The 14,613-nt window shown below is 34.6% G+C and overlaps 1 protein-coding gene across 2 annotated transcripts in view; it reads left to right on the top strand.

The window, feature by feature from the left end:
• Positions 1 to 14,613, top strand: part of SHOC2 (SHOC2 leucine rich repeat scaffold protein) — a 93,976-nt gene that overhangs the window by 66,357 nt on the left and 13,006 nt on the right. For both annotated transcript variants that reach the window (XM_032880218.1, XM_032880209.1), the window contains exons 3-4: positions 1,680 to 1,817; positions 13,269 to 13,399. In XM_032880218.1, the coding sequence (XP_032736109.1) occupies positions 1,680 to 1,817; positions 13,269 to 13,399 (269 nt within the window). The remainder of the gene's footprint in view (positions 1 to 1,679; positions 1,818 to 13,268; positions 13,400 to 14,613) is intronic.

The following is a 14,613-nucleotide window of genomic DNA, read 5'->3' as shown; positions in this document are numbered from 1 at the left end:
TCTTTTATATAGATCCAAGTTTCTAACCTATATCATTTTCCTTCTTTTTGAAGAACTTCTTTTAGTATTCTTATAAGGTCTGCTGGTGACAAACTCCCTCAATTTTTGTTTGTCTGAGAAAGTCTACTTTTCTTTTACTTGGAAGGATAATTTCATTGGATACAGACTTTAGGTTGGTTGGGTTTGTTTTTTTTTTTTCCTTTCAAGACTTTAAATATTTCATTGCATTCTCTGTTTGCTTACATGCTTTTCTGAAGAGAAGTCTGAATATATGGTTTTTATCCTTGTTTCTCCTAAAGTAAGGTGCTTTTATCCTCTAACTTCTTCCAAAATTTTGTCTTTGCCTTTGATTTTCTGCAGTTGGAATATGCAATGCCTAGGGAAAAACAGGAAAGGATTTTTCTTCTGTCTTCACCCTGAAAACCTGGGTGGTAAAGCACAAGGGTCCAATTTCTCCACCTCCTTGCCAACATTTGTTATTTTCTGTTTTTCTGATTATAGCCATTCTAGTGGGTGTGAAGTGGTGTCTCATTGTGGTTTTGATTTGATTATTCTGATGATTAGTGATGTCGAGCATCTTTTCCTGTATTTATTGGCCATTTGTATATTTTTTGGAGAAATGTCTATTGAAGTTCTTTAACCATTTATAAATTGGGGACTTGCTGAATTGTAAGAGATCTTTTATTTTGGATATTAATCCTTTAGTAGATACAGGATTTGCAAATATTTTCTCCCTTCTGTGGGTTGCCTTTTCATTCTTTTGATAGTGTCCTTTGATGCACGTATGTTTTTAATTTTGATGAAATTCAATTTACCTGTTTTCTTTTTGTTACCTGTGTTTATAGTAATACGGCTTAATAATGTGCCCTAGACGCATTGTGTTTTCAGTTTCATGCGCTTTATTTTCTTATCTTATTACTTTTTTAGTATTTATAACTAATGCCTTTGGAAAAAAAAGGGAAGTCATGAGAGAACCAATGTAGCTGTTACAAATTATAAAGTTTTTGAACAGTACGTTCAAATAAAGAATTCTGCAAGAAAGAATGTTGCAGAATAACACTAAGAATAATCTAAATTGCCAGTACAGCCCTTTCAACTAGAATGTGGAGAAATATACCTTATTTTCTATCCTTGTGGAGTACTATTAAAATCTAGAAGCAGTTTTTGACTTATAATGTCACTTTGTATATTTATATAACAGAACATATGCCTATTTAAGATTTTATATATATATTTATAGGTAGAAGGTGACCATCAAATTGAATTCAAGATGAATCTAATATATTACTGTGTTGAATTTGGTTAAAAAAAAATTAGTGAGCTCTACTTAAAGTATGGAATATACAAACATAAATGTGGTTGAATTGGTTATTTAAAACTACATGTGTAATATTAGTTGGCAGTCATTTATATTTTTAACTTTATCAGATGTCATTTTCTTCTTTTTTTATTGAGGTATAATTGACAGATTACATTAGTTCTAGGCATACAACATAATGATTCAATATTTTAAGATGTCCTTTTCTAATAAGTTTCAGAGCTTGTGTTTGATTTTTACATTTTCCAGAAAGGTATAATTATGATATAGAAAATGAAGAGTTTTTTTTTCTTTCCTTCAGTATTACTTAATCTATTCTTTAATAATTCTTGTTAAATTTTTATGTTGGCCAATTTTACAGGTGAATTATGTAACCTCATTACGCTGGATGTAGCTCACAATCAACTTGAACACCTCCCAAAGGAGATTGGAAACTGCACACAGATAACCAACCTTGACTTGCAGCACAATGAACTGCTAGACCTCCCAGATACTATAGGTATGGATTATATTGATAATCATTTATAGCTACCTGAACATTAGAAAGACTATTTTTGGTGCATTTCTATAATAAAAGTTAAAAGATTAAAATTCACTATTGTCAAAATAGCAAGACTTTTTATTTCCATTTCTAAGTAGGTTTTAGGAAATGAATTTGATCAGATTATAAAGAAGATAGAATTTGGAATATTGAATATTGAGTATATATTTTATTATAACTGTTTAAATTGCAGAATGGGTGCATTTTTGTTTTTGCTTATTTCAGAATGTTGCATGCTATTATATAGGGTGTGGTCTCTTCTTTGCTAAAGCAAACATACTGAAAAAATAAAACCACTGCTGTTTAGTCTTTAAAACATGGACATTGTAACTTAAAGCTTGTTCATTTCTACTGTTGAAGGGGCTAAGAGAAGAGATGCCTTCAAAATGTTTTTCAAAGACTTAGCCAGACTCAAAAAGTTGAAGTGTCCTTGCTATGAAATGTTCTGTATTTACACAGTTTTATTTTTCTAAATGTCCATAAATTTATACAAACAGTAAAGCACATTTTTAAAAGTTTGGACACCTTTTTAGTTACTGTTGTGTTATAGGATACTGTAATGTTTACTTAGGAAAATTACACCTGGACTTAATTTTTGTAATTGCAGTAATGAACATTTATGAGGTTCTGTTATTATATCATAGGAGGCCTATAACGGTGATATCTTTCTCCAGAAGGATTTTTGTTTGTTTCTGTCAGGTACCTAAGTGACCACTTGAATCCATCTGTATCCTAAGGTTTGAAATTTTTCTGGTCCCCCAGGTCATTCCCAGGTAATCTGTAGACTGATTGGAGGACTATTTTACCTCTGGTTTACCCTTAGTGCTGGGGAGAGAACCCTGTAGTATCCCAGTTGGTACTGATTTCTAGATTTCCCACCCTTGGCTGGTTGTAGATTCTGACTCTAGGCAGAAAAACATGCCTTATCAGCTCTGTCTTCCAGTTAGAGAAGCACTCTTAGGACAAAATTTTCTCCATTATTTGCTTATTTCTTGGGTTTCCAGCCGGTATCTGGCCTGGTAATTAGTCATTATCTTGTTAGTTCTCTGATTTTTGTTTTGGAAGTATATTTAACTTTTTTTGGTGGGAGGGTTTATCTGAATTAGCTAGTCTATCATTACTTGAAACAGAAGCAATTATTAAGGAGTTTTTTAATATGTTACAATAAACTGTTCTAGGTGGCAGGACAACTAATCTGAGACTTCTTTAGGATATAATAGCTATCCATTAAAACCTATATCTTCCTGATTCTTGGCCCCGTGTTCTTTATATCACATTACTGTTTGTAGTAGCAACAGACTAAGTATTCTAGTTATCTAGTTACCTGCATTAGATGTATTTCTGAAAGGCAAGATGGTGTACAACTTACAGTGAATTATTCCACTATATTCTTAAGAATTTTACCAGATTTCCTATATAAATAAAAAAAATCTGATTTCTGGATCAGTAAAGACTGCACACAATTATTTCTTGCTTTTCTATCTTTTTTTTTTTTTAAGATTTTATTTATTTATTTGACGGAGCGAGAGAGGGAACACAGGCAGGGGGAGTGGCAGAGGGAGAAGCAGGCTTCCTGCTGAGTAGGGAGCCTGATATGGGGCTCAATCCCAGGACCCTGGGATCATGACCTGAGCAGAAGGCAGACACTTAAGGACTGAGCCACCCAGGCGCCCCCTTGCTTTTCTATCTTAAAATCTATTGAAATGGCCAGGATGAACAAAGAAAAGTGAACCTAGAAGAAAAAGAGCATAGAAAAGATACTTATTGCATTTATAAAACATGATCAGACTGGTGCAAAAGAAAAGAAATAATACATTCCTTAGAAATACCTTTGCCATATAAAGTTTAATTTAATGGGAAAAACTGTGTAATAGAATGAACACATCCAAAGACCAAAATAGAAATGTGTAGGGTAAGTGTAAGAAGTCCATTAGAATCTAGAACAAAAAGAAAGAAGGATACAAAGTAAGTGATGAGGAGTCATGAGAGAAATGACTAGAAGTTCTAGAACGAGAGTAGAGGAAATATAATGAAGAAACAAAATAAAATATAATTCTACAGTCTTTCCCTGAACTTGACAAAAACCCAGAAAATGTGATTGATGTTCAAGAAGACATAATGAAAAAGATACATTCTGGTAGAAGTTTTAAAAATTAGATTTACTTAACTGCTTTGGATGTACCATATAGTGACATATAATGTTATAAAACCTGTTCTTTGTCTAGTTTCAGTTTCTGGGTAATGCTGGTCACATATAGTAAGTAGGAACGTGATTCGTGCTCTTCAGTTTGGGGAAACAATTTGTATAAAATTGGCATTATTTCTTCCTTTAATATGTGGTAAGATTTATTAGTGAAGTCAGTGGGGCCAGGGTTTTTCTTTATAGGTACGCTTTTAAAAAAACATTTTCAATTTTGGGGCGCTTGTTGGGCGGCGGACTGGATTTTGCAGCTAGTCATGATCTCTCATGGTCCTGGGATCGAACCCTGTGTTGGTGCGGAGTCTGCTTGAGGGTTCTCTGCTCCTTCCCCTGCGCTCTCTCTCTAAAATAAATAAATAAATCTTTAAAAAATTTTCAATTTCTTTAATAGATACAGAGCTATTTAGATTGTCACTTTTTTATTTTTTAAAGATTTATTTTAGAGAGAGGGAGGAGGGGCAGAGAGAGAGAGGGAGGGAGAGAGAGAGTCTTAAGCAGACTCTGCACTTAGCGCGGAGCCTTGCATGAGACTCCCTCACAACCCTTAGATCACAGCCTGAGCTGAAACCAAGAGTCAGGCTTAACCAACTGTGCCACCCAGGTGCCCCTCACTTTATTCTTTTTCTTTAATTTCTTTCTTTCTTTCTTTTTTTTAAAGATTTTATTTATTTATTTGACAGAGAGAGATACAGCGAGAGAGGGGAACACAAGCAGGGGGAATGGGTGAGGGAAAAGCAGGCCTCCCCTCGAGCAGGGAGCCCAATCTGGGGTTCTATCCCAGCACCCTGGGATCATGAGCTGGAGGCAGACGCTTAACGACTGAACTACCCAGGAGCCCCGACCCTCATTTCATTCTTTTTTTTTTTTTTTTTTTTTTATAAAGAATCTATTCATTTATTTGACAGAGAGATCACAAGTAGGCAGAGAGGCAGGCGGGGTGGGGGGAAGCAGGCTCCCCGCGGAGCAGAGAGCCCAATGTGGGGCTCGATCTCAGGACCCTGGGATCATGACCCAAGCTGAAGGCAGAGGCTTTAACCCACTGAGCCACCCAGGTGCGCCCCCCCCCCACTTTATTCTTGAGCAAACTTAATCATTTATGTTTTTTAAGGAATGGGTCCATTTCATTTGTCACATTTAATAGGCATAAAATTGTTTATAATATTCCCTTATTATTTTGATGTCTTAGAATCTGTTGTAATGTCAACTTCTCTCATTCCTGGTATCAGTAACTTAGATTTTTTTTTTTAACTGTTTGGTTAGAATTGTGTCAATTTAATTGATTATCTCTAAATTTTACTGATTTTTCTGTATTGTTTCTCTGACTTTTATTTGACTGATTTCCACTTTGACCTTTATTTTTTCCCTTTATATGTTTTGAGTTTTATTTTTTAGTTTCTTATGGTGGAAGTTTAGAGGTCATTGATGTGAATTTTTTGTTTTTTGTTTTTTCATGAGTTTTTTTTCTTTTAAAGATTTTGTTTATTGATTTGACAGAGAGAGATCACAAGTAGACAGAGAGGCAGGCAGAGAGAGAGAGAGAGGGAAGCAGGCTCCCTGCTGAGCAGAGAGCCCGATGCGGGACTCGATCCCAGGACCCTGAGATCATGACCTCAGCCGAAGGCAGCGGCTTAACCCACTGAGCCACCCAGGCGCCCCTTTTCATGAGTTTTCTTGAATGACATATCAATATAGTTTGTGTTGTATGTTCTTACATTGAAGATTTTATCTCATGTGTGCATTTAGTGCTATAAATTTCCCCTTATGTACTGCTTTAGTAGCATTTCACCAATCCTGATCTATTGTGTTTTTCTTCTGTTCAGAATACTTTCTAATTTACTTTTCTTTTGTTGAGTAGAGTGACATAGGTGAGGCAACCAGTGCATTTATTCTACCTGTCCTTTTTTGTCTTTTTTTCCCCTCCTAATTTTTGTCAGAGGACACTTGTTGGGACATGTAACATTTATGGTATATCTTGTTATCCTGATCTGTAGTTTTTCTTCTTAATGTTCATCAACAGTCCTGCTTTGTTATAGTTGCCCCAGTCATCTCTGGGTAGGCTCAAGTCAGTCTTACAGGAGTTTTCTCAGAAATGGTTCATAAATAAATAGTTCCCTAGTTATAGAATGTTTGTAACCTTTATACTTGAACAGTTTGGATGGATATAAAAATCATTGGGTCCAGCTTTGTTTCCTTAAGCATCTTAGTAAAACTAAGACATGGTTGTACTATCTTCTGGCATTGAATGTACAAAAGTATGAAACCAGTCCAATTTTTTCCCATTGTGACTTAAATCTTTTTGCCTGGCCACCCAGAGTACTTTCCTTTATTTCTGAAATTTTAAGGACTCCATTATGTTTCTCAGTGTTGATTTTTCAGAGTCCATTTCCCTGGGATACTCTGAGCCAATCAAAATATAGGTTCAATTTTGATAGTTTTATATAGTTTATATACTTTTTATAGTTTTCTTGAATTACATAGACACACTTAGCTTCTGTTGTATGTTCTTACATTGCAAGATATGTCTGTAAGTTTGCTTATTTTGAATAACCAACTAGTTGCAACAGTAAAGGGAAAAGAATAATGCATAATCTTTTTTTTATAATCACTTTTTTAAAAATATTTCATTTATTTGACAGAGATCATGAGTAGGCAGAGAGGCAGGCAGAGAGAGAGAGGAAGGGAAGCAGGCCCCCTGCTGAGCAGAAGTTTTGGAAAGAAAAATAAAGTTTGTTTACTACAAATCAGACGGAACCAAAATTAAAGATGCTTGAAATGTGATAAAGTTAATATTCTTATCCCTGTCACCAATGCTTAGTCATTGTGTATTTCTTAGGATATGTTGATGCTGAACACTTTATTGCTCCTTAAGTGTATCAGTCAAGTTCTCGCCTCAGGGCCTTTATTCCTCTTGGTCTCTCTGCTCAGGACTCTTTCTCCTAAATACCCACATAATTTTCTGTACTCTTTCAGCTGATCAAATGGATATATACACGGCATCGTTATTAGTCAGCGCTGTTCTTTCTTTCAAATAGTCCAGCAGTATTTTGTTTAATGTTTCATGCATGTGTCTGTATTTGTGTTGTGTCAAATAATAATGGAATGGGGATGAAATTAGAGTGCAAAAATGAATAGCCCTGGCAAACAGAGAAGCATAGGTGGTGGTTGTGGGTGATAAAGATCTTCCATTTACTAGGACTAGGGTCACAGTCTTTTGGATTCACATCCTCTGACAAAGGGTCACTTTTCCATGTATACTTCTTTCTCCTGGCTTTCTTAATTTTATATATCTTTCCTGCCAGAATTACTGTATTTTAAGTATGTTTCTTAATATGAAAGCATTTAGCTTCATTGTTAATCTGTTGTGGTTAAGGTGTTATCTCAGAATAACATAAATGCTTGGCTTCTAGAACATTCTGCATGATCAGATTACAGATATGTATTGGAAATCAATAAGGACTGAAACATTAACAGTAAGAAAATTGTAAATATTTATTTTTACATGCTTTGGATAGTTGTCAACAAATGGAGTATTTATAGCTGTTAATCCAAATAATAGCAGTGTGTAATATTTATTGAAATTTTTTATAATATTGTCATTTATTATATACCATGTATATTAAAAGTTCTTTTGCCTTTTCCATCTCTCTCATCCCCAGTATTTTGATTGTATAGCAGAAGGTTGAGATTTGGTGAGAAATTCAAACATTTGGGTCTTAGTCTGTTACAAATCATGTCTTAATTGATTGACCTTTGAGATTCTCCCTCTCATTTATCAGAGAAGAGAAATTCACCCAAAACATTTAGTGGTAAACTTTATTAGAATATAGTTTTCCTGATATTTTTCCTGTCTTTTCCTTTTCTACTTCTTGAAAAGTATAACTTTAAAAAAAATCCACATCTATCCTGCACAGTTGATGTAAGTCCTGCAGCAGCTGCCCTACTCGCCTTTCCCTGGACTTAAAGTTGCTGTAAACTCAAAATTGAAATGAGATCTTTTAACTGTCACCTGATAATCAAGTTTTCCAAAAATCACTTTATTTCCTTGCCTTTTCTTTTATCTTATAAGTAAACCAAGATGTTTTTATCCCTTGCTTTATTTAACACAAACACTCCTAGAGTAGTTTCTCACTCCTTGGCGCAGTACTCACTGCCATCTACATCAAGGCTGAGCGGTGCTAGGATCACTGACAGCTCACAGGATGTGGAGAAGTGGCAGAAGGAAGTAGGGAGGGGACAGCTGGTTGTAGTTAAGTGAGAGAGTACTTCAAAACATATTTATAGTTTCTCTGACTTAACGGTTAGTCTACCCTGTTGAATAAAACGTATATTTTCTTTCATTTAAATATTTTCTAATTCAAGAGTCCCTTATGAACGAAAGAAAAATATTAAACTTCATAACAGCAGTCATTTTGTTTCAAACTATGAACTTGAATGTTAAATCTCCTGTGATCTGTAGTGATTTTATGAAACTATAGGTGGGGGGGGGTGGTTAGAGGTCTCAAGTAGGAAAAACTTTGGTTTTCTATTTCTTCTCAAATGAGATAGAGAAATCTGCAACAAGAACTTGCCTTCAAGGCTGGAGCACAGAACAATTCACAGAGGTCTTTTGTTGCACTGGGCTCTGAAGAAATGATACAGTAATTATGGTTATATCAACAAGTAGAGTTTAAGTAATTAGGTTTTAGGTAATTACAGTTCAGATTCATATAACAACTTTACTAGTTTTCTTTTTAATGGTGGCATTCTTTTGGGTTTTTGACATTTAAGAATTTTTATATTGCTTGCTTTTCAGTTTGCTTTCAGTTTTTTGGTTCAGTGTTTCTGGAAAAAAAAAATACCGTTGACATTATTTTCATTGTTAGAGCTGTGTGCCTGTTCTGTTGATTTTTTTTTTTTTTTTGCTACTTTGTTAAAATAAAATTAAGATCATTTGAGTTGAGTTTCACTCAAGTTATACTGAATTAACCTAAAGATGCTGATTATATTTGCTGAAATTGAAAGCATCTAATTTTAATTCATAGCCATTTGATGTTGCTGTAATTTAAAAATCTGACAGCATAAGAAAGCAAGCTGTCAGAGCAGAGCACAGAACAACTTACAGTCAAAGTTAAGCACTTAAAAGCTAAATGCCAGTGAGTGGCAGTGATCAGCCTACATTTATACACAGAAGCTCAGCCTACATTTATACACAGAAGCTCAGCGATGTTGATTTTCTTTCTTAGTCACATAGCTCAACATTAAAGCAAGCCATGGCTTGATTTCTAGGTTGCAGTTTAGTTTATGATAAAACCAATCACTGAAAGAAAATGTCACACTTCTGATGTCCAGCTTTTTTCCTTGCACAAGAGAATTTGGGTATTTTATCCTTAATTTTTTTTTCACCTCTTTTATTTTGTTGAGAGTCATGGATTTGGGCAAAATGTGGATGACTTAACGTGCCGTGCTCTCAGTAAAGTGATAAGAGCTTTGCACACGTGAGTTTCTCATCAGAATAGCATATTCTCCTAGGTTGCATTTTTTAAAGTTCAATTTCTACCACACCAAAAAAAAAGGTGTGGCGGGGGGGGAGAAAAAGAAAGAACAAGTTTAGGAAAGATGGAGGTACTATTTTTGTTTAACCACTAATTTTAGTACTAGATAAAGTCATGTGGCAGTTTCACTACATTATTTTCATGTAATTTTTAAATTCTAGAAACCTATTCTGATTTTAAAAGTGAGAAGTTCAAGAGTTATTTTGCTTTTCGAAGAGAAATTTCGGGAATCTGGTTCTCTTGGGCTTTTGAGTTGATATGTATTTAGAATTTGTTATACTCATCTTTGTTATTAGAGAAAGCTTTTAGGTTTTAATGAGAATAAATCATGTTTAAACTACTGTATTTGTGTACTGCTCTGCTCTAAACAGTGACTGAATGAGAGATGTCAGTTCGAGCAAAAATATGGGGTCTTTGTGCTACTCTTCAACTGGCAGATTGCAGCGACTCCTTGGTAAATGCTTCAGCCATTTTACATTGAACCAGGCTTCTTCCATAGGGAAAGCCGTGGTATGAAGGAAAGAAAGGGATGGTCTGTCTTCTGCTGTTTTTTTTTTTCCCCACTAAGGTTGACTGCCTTTTCTGTCTCGAACTTCATACAGCAAATTAAAATTTTACCGTAAGATTTTTGAAGTTCTTTAAAATCAGATATTATCACTGCTTGTAGGAAAATGTCCACCATTACGGGCCTTGTTGTAGCTATAGTGGGCATGGGATAGGCAAATGATAAAATACTGATTTCTTCCTTCCCTCCCTATTTTAAAATGAGAACGGGTCAAAGAAAAGCACCTCATACAATTTTAAGATTAAACATTTTGTTCCTAATGGAGAGAAGGATAAATAGTGAAAATGCTTTAGCTTCTGCAGTTAATTAAGAAAATATGAATGAATGCCTGCTGTGGGCTTAGCACTGAAACATTCTCTGGGAAGATGGAAATATATAAGGTTTCTTACTTAAAGGGTTTTCAGCCTGTTGGGGGAAGGTTAGTAATCCATGAAATGACTGACAACATAAAAACAAGTATAATTAGATGCCATTTTATAGTGAAAACAATATGCAGTCATGAGTCCGATTTATAGGGAGATCCATGAGATCTTGATAGAATGGCCAGGGAAGGCTTCACGAACAAGTGTGTTGGACTCAGTATGGAGTAAAAATGCTTTCCATCAGCACAGTAGTATGGACAGATAGCCTGGGAGTAAGAGTGAACATACGCTTCTGTGTCAAGAGGCGGCAAGCTAACTGGAGCACAGTCCGTGAGGATATTGAAGAATGATTACTTGTTGCAAGGAGCCAGCTGAGTTTGATCCTAGTTTTGCCACTAACTAGGTGGTGGCTTTGATAAGTCTCTTCACATTATCTTACGCTAGAGTCTGTGCTTATTATTCTCATATGGCTCTTATTATAAACTGCTTCTTAGGTGTTTTTTCATCTCTTTTTTTAATCAGGGTGCTTGTTTAAGAATTCAAACCACTATGCTCTGTTTTTTCATAATTTAGCTCGTATCTACGCTTTATGGAGAAGATAAGCCTCACAATGTAAAATGTCTGAATGTTCTTACCTCTACGTTAGTATAAAACGTCTCCATGATGTGAAATATTCATTCAAAAAGAGAATGGTATAAAGATATTGCAGTCTTTTAAATTAAAATGACTTCATAATTACAGACTTTTTCTTTATCAAAATGTTTTTAAATGACAAAGCTGTAGAAAATTAGGAAAAAGACAAGTTCACAGAAAAAAAAAATTAATCTTCCATAATTCTACCATGCAGAGATAACTTAGTTTGAATGTTTTCTTTCCATTCTTTTCTACTTGTTTTTTTTTACATTGTTGAGATCATACAAAATGCATAATTTTTCTTATCTTTTTTCACTTAACATCATAGTCTTTCACATCTTAAAATTTTTTGTAACATAATTTTGTAGGTATAAAATATAGTACAGACATATACTACAGAATAAAGTCATATTTTGAATGTATGTACCAGTCATTGTGCTACATATCTTACACATGTTGTATTTAACCCTTAGACAACCCTATCAAGTATTTGGTATCCCCACTTTATGGATGAGGAAATAGATTCAGTTAAGTAACTTGCCCCGAGTCACATAGATAACACAGAATTCTTTGTCTCTTGACACTGTGGTGTCTCCAGTTTAAATAATTCTTCATATATCCTTGAATAAATGGGTTGTCCCTGGTTTTTTTTGCCACTACAAATATGAATATAATTATACTTCACCACAAAGCAGATTATTTTATTTTCTGCAGACCCAACTTTTAAGAAACATTTGTATCATATTCAGTGTCATAGTGCAGTGATAACAATGTCCTTGCCCTTACTTCTAATCTCTAAATTCTTGGGGCTTTGGAAAGTCATCTAATCCTCAGCTTGTTTTTCCCCACTCCAAAATTGACGTATTTTACCAGAGTATCATTAGAAAGATTTAGTGAAACATCATTAATTAAGAAGGCATTTTTTTTTCTTTTCTTTAAGATTTTATTTATTTGACAGAGCAAGCGAGCGCCAAGTAGGCAGAGCGGCAGGCAGAGGAAGAGGGAGAACCAGACTCTCCACTGAGGAGGGAGCCCGATGTGGGGCTCGATCCCAGGACCCTGGGATCATGACCTGAGCCGAAGGCAGCCGCTTAACTGACTGAGTCACCCCGGTGCTGCAGTTTAGAAAGCATTTTAAACACAAAATTAACTTGTCTTTGCTAAGTGATAGTTTTTTATTGTTGCCTTTAAATTCAGTTTTCTGCCTGCCTAATGGAGTCTTACTTAAACAGAACCAGCAAACTCTTGGCCCAGTTTCCAGACACTATTATAAGAAAGTAATGTAAATTAAAATAGTATACCTCTGGAATAATTCCAATTACAATTCCTACAGGAATTGAAATGTTTGCTAAGTTTTTCTGCATTATAGCTGGCTATACTTATGGTATTTAATTATCAGAATATTTTCATTATCAATGACAAATTTTTGCCTTGAAGATGTAAAGAGTAAAAATTAGTTTGATATAGTGATTTCTTATAACTTGATCACTGATTTCTTCAGCAAGAGGGAAAGATGCAGATGAATGATAACTAGATAGGATTATGAGGCATAGTGACTGCCCTCCTAGGGTTTCAAGGCTTAATTGATGCTATGAGCTAATAAATATTTTCTGTAAGTATTATAGTGGTGTTACATCTAAGAAAGAAAGTTATTCAGCAACTTTTTGAAAAATGATCAAAGCAAAAATAAAGAAATGAGCAAACTTCAGAAAGATGGTGAAAGTTGGGGCGCCTGGGTGGCTTACCCTGAGCCTGGGTGGCTCAGGTCCGGCTGTCTGCTCAGGGGGGAGCCTGCTTCCCCCTCTCTCTCTGCCTGCCTCTCTGCCTACTTGTGATCTCTCTCTCTCTGTATTCAATAAATAAATAAAATCTTTAAAAAAAGAAAAAAAAGATGATGAAAGTTAAAAGACATCACAATATTTGTCTCCAAAAGTTAAGTGTGACACAAGCCTCTACATCTGTAATGCTTTAACGCTGGTAATATTGTTTAATTTAAAACTAGAGGTTGGCTACACTACATGTGACATTTAAACCTGATACCAGCAGTTGTAATTTGAAGTCAGAAAGGAAATTAACAAGTTTATCAGATTAAAAAAAATTCCTTTTTTTTATTCACAGGAAACCTGTCCAGTTTAAGTCGTCTTGGTCTGAGATACAACAGACTGTCAGCAATACCCAGATCACTGGCAAAATGCAGTGCCCTTGAAGAGCTAAATTTAGAGAACAATAACATTTCTGCTCTACCAGAGGTGAGAGGTGGTAAATCTTTACAGCTGGGTGGATAACTTGATTATTGAGATTGTCTAAATAATGAGTATGCTACAGACATTTAGCTACCACTAAAATAAATACTCCAGAGAAGAAAGAATAGGTATGATTGTAGGAACATACTAATTTTTTCTTTTTTCTATATAGAAGGGAGAAACCAGAGTGAGAAATCAGTTTGCTACATTCCCATTGTAATCATCATGTAAATCTTTCTCACATCATTTTGGAACTGACAGTAGCAGCTATTAAGGAAAAGTTGTATGGTTGGTTTTAAAACTCAACTTACCCCACCCAATTCGGTTATTTAAAAAAGTGCTGTAGAAAATATGGTTCACGAAAAGAATAAGCTATATAGAACACACTATTTATTAATCATGTTAATATTAGCTGTAATACTTCCATGATCCAGATTATTACCCTGTTTATACAATAATATTAAAACTTATTTAGCATATACCAGTCACCAAAATGTGTTACTTCTTAACACATTATTTTTAATTTGGGTTTTGTTCTATGAAAAAATATTTTTGCTTATTTTGGGCAGAATGCAGTACTCTTTTATTTTATTCTTTTGCTGCATATTATTATTTTAGCATACCCACAACTTGTATGTTTGCTTACAGTTATTCAAGCATTATGTCTTACTGTATTATTCTAACAAAAGAATGGACTTGTGGCTTACTGATTGAGCTTTGCAAAACGTCTTTTTTCCTAATAGTTAAAACTGCTTTCTATAAGTGACTCTATTTCTAGTTTTTCTGTGTGTGTGTGTGTGTGTGTGTGTGTGTGTGTGTGTGTTTGAATTAAAAGTAAAGGTGCTTGACGATTCACAGACCTGTACCCCTGGGGCTAATAATACATTATATGTTAATAAAGATATTAAAAGGAAAAAAAAGTAAAGGTACATTGGGCAAATGTTTTTAGATATGATTTATAAAGAACAGTTTGAGTATATAAAGCTATAGGCTTGTAGCAATTAGTTTATAAAATAAATGTATATGATTGATTTGTTTCTATAGGGATACAGAAAAAAGTACCTATTAATTTTGCTTCTCTTATTCTGGGTGTTTGGGTTTTTAGAAAACCTTTGATCAGAATACAAAAATCACTTTTTCAGGATTGTATTTGCTAAAATGGACCAGTTCACTAAAACTGCTATGATGGTATCTCACCTACAGTTTAAACGGGATTAAGG

Source organism: Lontra canadensis, unplaced genomic scaffold (genome assembly GCF_010015895.1).
Source record: "Lontra canadensis isolate GAN:19392208 unplaced genomic scaffold, GSC_riverotter_1.0 scaffold3, whole genome shotgun sequence".
Lineage (NCBI taxonomy): Eukaryota > Metazoa > Chordata > Mammalia > Carnivora > Mustelidae > Lontra > Lontra canadensis.
Note: the sequence above shows the minus strand (reverse complement) of the source record. Positions and strands in the feature narration are given on the sequence as shown.